Here is a 4,644-nt window from a genome sequence, read left to right as displayed (position 1 = left end):
AGAGAACATCCCTGGTCATCCCTTCTTGCCTCTGATCTGGCAGATTCACTACACATCACATGCTTCATGTGTAACTGATGTCTGAGGGTTGGAGTGGCTCTCTGTACATAAACAATTCAAACACAAAGTATGACAATTGGAAACTTTTCTATCTATCTATCTCTGTGTGTGTGTGTGTGTGTGTGTGTGTGTGTGTGTGTGTGTGTGTGTGTGTGTGTGTGTGTGTGTGTGTGTGTGTGTGTGTGTGTGTGTGTGTGTGTGTGTGTGTGTGTGTGTGTGTGTGTGTGTGTGTGTGTGTGTGTGTGTGTGTGTGTGTGTGCGCGAGCAATGCGTGCGTGCGTGCGTGCGTGCGTGCGTCTGTGTGTGCGTGTGTGTGTGTGTGTGTGTGTGTGTGTGTGTGTGTGTGTGTGTGTGTGTGTGTGTGTGTGTGTGTGTGTGTGTGTGTGTGTGTGTGTGTGTGTGTGTGTGTGTGTGTGTATGTGTGTGTATCAGAGAAAGAGAGAGAGAGAAACTAGTAGTCACTTCCTCACTGCAGTGACACACACACACTCACTCATGCGTGTTCGGGCGCACATACACATCTAAGTCTGCCGGCTGATGCCGCGTTCACACGCTGGTCAGAACTCGGAAACTCTTGACATTTCAGACTTGCTTAGAAAGTCGATAAATCCCGAGTTCTGACCAGCGTGTGAACGCGACACGAGAGCCAGACGTGAGTCACACTGCGTCATAGTTCATGTGTTTTAGTTCGGTACAATGTGTATGTCTGGTCTGCATGGGACCACTGATCTGTTAGATACAAACCTAACCGCTGATCTAGAACCAGTTTTACTTAGTGTGTATGTCTGACACCGCTGATCTAGAACCAGTTTTACTTAGAACCAGTTTTACTTAGTGTGTACGTCTGATACCGCTGATCTAGAACCAGTTTTACTTTGTGTGTATGTCTGACACCACTGATCTAGAACCAGTTTTACTTAGAACCAGTTTTACTTAGAACCAGTTTTACATAGTGTGTACGTCTGACACCACTGGCCTAGGACCAGTTTTACATAGTGTGAACGTCTTCCACCACTGGCCTAGGACCAGTTTTACATAGTGTGAACGTCTGCCACCACTGGCCTAGGACCAGTTTTACATAGTGTGAACGTCTGCCACCACTGGCCTAGGACCAGTTTTACATAGTGTGAACGTCTGCCACCACTGGCCTAGGACCAGTTTTACATAGTGTGAACGTCTGCCACCACTGGCCTAGGACCAGTTTTATATAGTGTGAACGTCTGCCACCACTGGCCTAGGACCAGTTTTACATAGTGTGAAAGTCTGCCACCACTGGCCTAGGACCAGTTTTACATAGTGTGAACGTCTGCCACCACTGGCCTAGAACCAGTTTTATATAGTGTGAACGTCTGCCACCACTGGCCTAGGACCAGTTTTACATAGTGTGAACGTCTGCCACCACTGGCCTAGGACCAGTTTTACATAGTGTGAACGTCTGCCACCACTGGCCTAGGACCAGTTTTATATAGTGTGAACGTCTGCCACCACTGGCCTAGGACCAGTTTTACATAGTGTGTACGTCTGACACCACTGGCCTAGGACCAGTTTTACATAGTGTGAACGTCTGACACCACTGGCCTAGGACCAGTTTTACATAGTGTGAACGTCTGATACCACTGATCTAGGACCAGTTTTCCCTGCCCCAGTCCTACCCATTGTATAGAGAGGGAAATGCACAAACGGACCTAATATCCAATGTTTTGTCAATGAGAGTAGAGGCTGACTTGGGATCAGTTTCCAGGAGACAAACTACATATACAGTAGAGAATAATAGGGTAGAAGCTGACTTGGGATCAGTTTCCAGGAGACAAACTACATATACAGTAGAGAATAATAGGGTAGAAGCTGACTTGGGATCAGTGTCCAGGAGACAAACTACATATACAGTAGAGAATAATAGGGTAGAAGCTGACTTGGGATCAGTGTCCAGGAGACAAACTACATATACAGTAGAGAATAATAGGGTAGAAGCTGACTTGGGATCAGTGTCCAGGAGACAAACTACATATACAGTAGAGAATAATAGGGTAGGAGCTGACTTGGGATCAGTTTCCAGGAGACAAACTACATATACAGTAGAGAATAATAGGGTAGTAGCTGACTTGGGATCAGTGTCCAGGAGACAAACTACATATACAGTAGAGAATAATAGGGTAGAAGCTGACTTGGGATCAGTTTCCAGGAGACAAACTACATATACAGTAGAGAATAATAGGGTAGAGGCTGACTTGGGATCAGTTTCCAGGAGACAAACTACATATACAGTAGAGAATAATAGGGTAGAAGCTGACTTGGGATCAGTTTCCAGGAGACAAACTACATATACAGTAGAGAATAATAGGGTAGAAGCTGACTTGGGATCAGTGTCCAGGAGACAAACTACATATACAGTAGAGAATAATAGGGTAGAAGCTGACTTGGGATCAGTGTCCAGGAGACAAACTACATATACAGTAGAGAATAATAGGGTAGAAGCTGACTTGGGATTAGTGTCCAGGAGACAAACTACATATACAGTAGAGAATAATAGGGTAGAAGCTGACTTGGGATCAGTTTCCAGGAGACAAACTACATATACAGTAGAGAATAATAGGGTAGAAGCTGACTTGGGATCAGTTTCCAGGAGACAAACTACATATACAGTAGAGAATAATAGGGTAGAAGCTGACTTGGGATCAGTGTCCAGGAGACAAACTACATATACAGTAGAGAATAATAGGGTAGAAGCTGACTTGGGATCAGTGTCCAGGAGACAAACTACATATACAGTAGAGAATAATAGGGTAGAAGCTGACTTGGGATCAGTTTCCAGGAGACAAACTACATATACAGTAGAGAATAATAGGGTAGAAGCTGACTTGGGATCAGTGTCCAGGAGACAAACTACATATACAGTAGAGAATAATAGGGTAGAAGCTGACTTGGGATCAGTGTCCAGGAGACAAACTACATATACAGTAGAGAATAAGCTGACTTGGACCTAATATCCAGTGTCAATGAGATCAACACTCAGAACTTGAGCTTTTGAATTGAACTAACTAGGATGGGCCTCTGCCTAATGCGCGTCAATACAGTGCGCGGGGAATTGATTGAATAACGTTGTTTTCTCATGGAGAAATGCCATGCTACAATAACATAGGCCTGTTCACTGCATGAGTCACAACTCTTATCTAAAAGTATTTATTTTTGGCTACCTTTATGATATTCTCAAAGATTGTGTCCCGGAAGTCGAGTAGAGCTTTCTTGTCGAACTCTTTCCCATTAATAATCCTCATCTGTTTGAGGAAGGTCGATTTGCCGCTCTCTCCAGCACCGAGGAGAAGGATCTTCACGAGCCGCCTCACAGCACGCCTCTCTCGTGCAAGCATGGCATCAATCTCCCGGCTCCTCCGCCGAGCCTCTCGCTCCTGCACCGCGTCCCTTTCCCGGATCCTGTCCTTGCTGCCGCCCGCCTCTCGGGTGGCCTCGGCCGGCAGCAGGCAGCGGCTCAGGCTCCGCACAACTCCCGACATGGTCCGTGTTTAACCAACCAACCCACCAAACTTCAGCAGAACCGTTTCATAATACGAGAAGAGTCCAGTCGACACTCCCATTCAATAGGCTACGGTTCGATTATACCATGTTAGTAGTAGTAGGGTTATCCAACTGATATGAACCCCCAGATTGTATCATTCCACTCCGAGGAAAAAAGTGAGAAATTAGGCTATTTCGATATCAAAATCCTTGACATGATACGAGATAATCCACTCCACTCCGCTTTAATACATTTATATCAGCCTAAAAGTTTAAGTGGTTAGGATTATCAAAATGAAAAAAAAGAAGATTTTCTCGTCCATTAAAATAGATCCTGTTTATGTATCCGTTATGCGCCGACCCGCAGAGTTGCGCGAGCTGGAGATACTCCCGTGTCCATTTTGGTTTAGAGTTGGATGTGTTGTTCTCTTCTCAAATAAAGAACCAGCGAAATGGACAAAAGGGGGGAAAAACAACACAACCACCACCGAGACTAAAGTCGCCCAACAAGCGTTCAACTCAGTATAAAACGATTTCACCGTCCGCGTATCTCGACTAAAGTTTAGCCTAACAAACAAACTTCAGTAAAATAAAAGCAAATGTTGCCTCGATGTAGATTAGGAGGATTCCCAGGGGATTTCTGAACTTGAGAACACGGACAAAAAGGCAGAAGTGGGAGCGAGAGTCTGGCCCAGTGATTTATATATACACTAGGTGACTAACAGGGGGTGCTGTTTTGAAGCCACTGAGCCTCCATATTGGCACTCACCGCTGAATTGTTTTTATTTATTTTGGAAGCTATATAAATGCATTTGGCCTCGTCGTGGCCCACACGGAGTTGGGCTGTAGTTGTAGTGGGCTGTTCCACATACTGTCTTGGTCTGGTCTAAGACTGCTGCAGCACTACTCTGGACGGCAGATAGGGGGCGACTCAACACCACTCTATCACTACGGGAGGCGTCGAGAAAGAACACTGGGATGTAGGGCTCAATGCTTTAATTGAAATCAAAGAAAGAACACTGGCATGTAGGGCTCAATGCTTTAATTGGAGACAAAGAAAGAACACTGGCA

At 45.3% G+C, this 4,644-nt stretch overlaps 1 protein-coding gene across 1 annotated transcript; it reads right to left on the bottom strand.

The window, feature by feature from the left end:
• Window positions 1-3,254: 3,254 nt before the first annotated feature.
• LOC124023576 (guanine nucleotide-binding protein subunit alpha-12-like) lies at window positions 3,255-4,329 on the bottom strand (the record flags this gene model as incomplete). The annotated part of the gene is made up of 1 exon (XM_046337955.1): window positions 3,255-4,329. A coding segment is annotated over exon 1 (318 nt), but the record flags the coding sequence as incomplete, so codon positions are not given.
• Between the last annotated feature and the right edge of the window lie 315 nt (window positions 4,330-4,644).

This window comes from Oncorhynchus gorbuscha, unplaced genomic scaffold (genome assembly GCF_021184085.1).
Source record: "Oncorhynchus gorbuscha isolate QuinsamMale2020 ecotype Even-year unplaced genomic scaffold, OgorEven_v1.0 Un_scaffold_1641, whole genome shotgun sequence".
In the NCBI taxonomy this organism is placed as follows: domain Eukaryota; kingdom Metazoa; phylum Chordata; class Actinopteri; order Salmoniformes; family Salmonidae; genus Oncorhynchus; species Oncorhynchus gorbuscha.
This window is presented reverse-complemented; position numbering and strand designations above follow the sequence as displayed.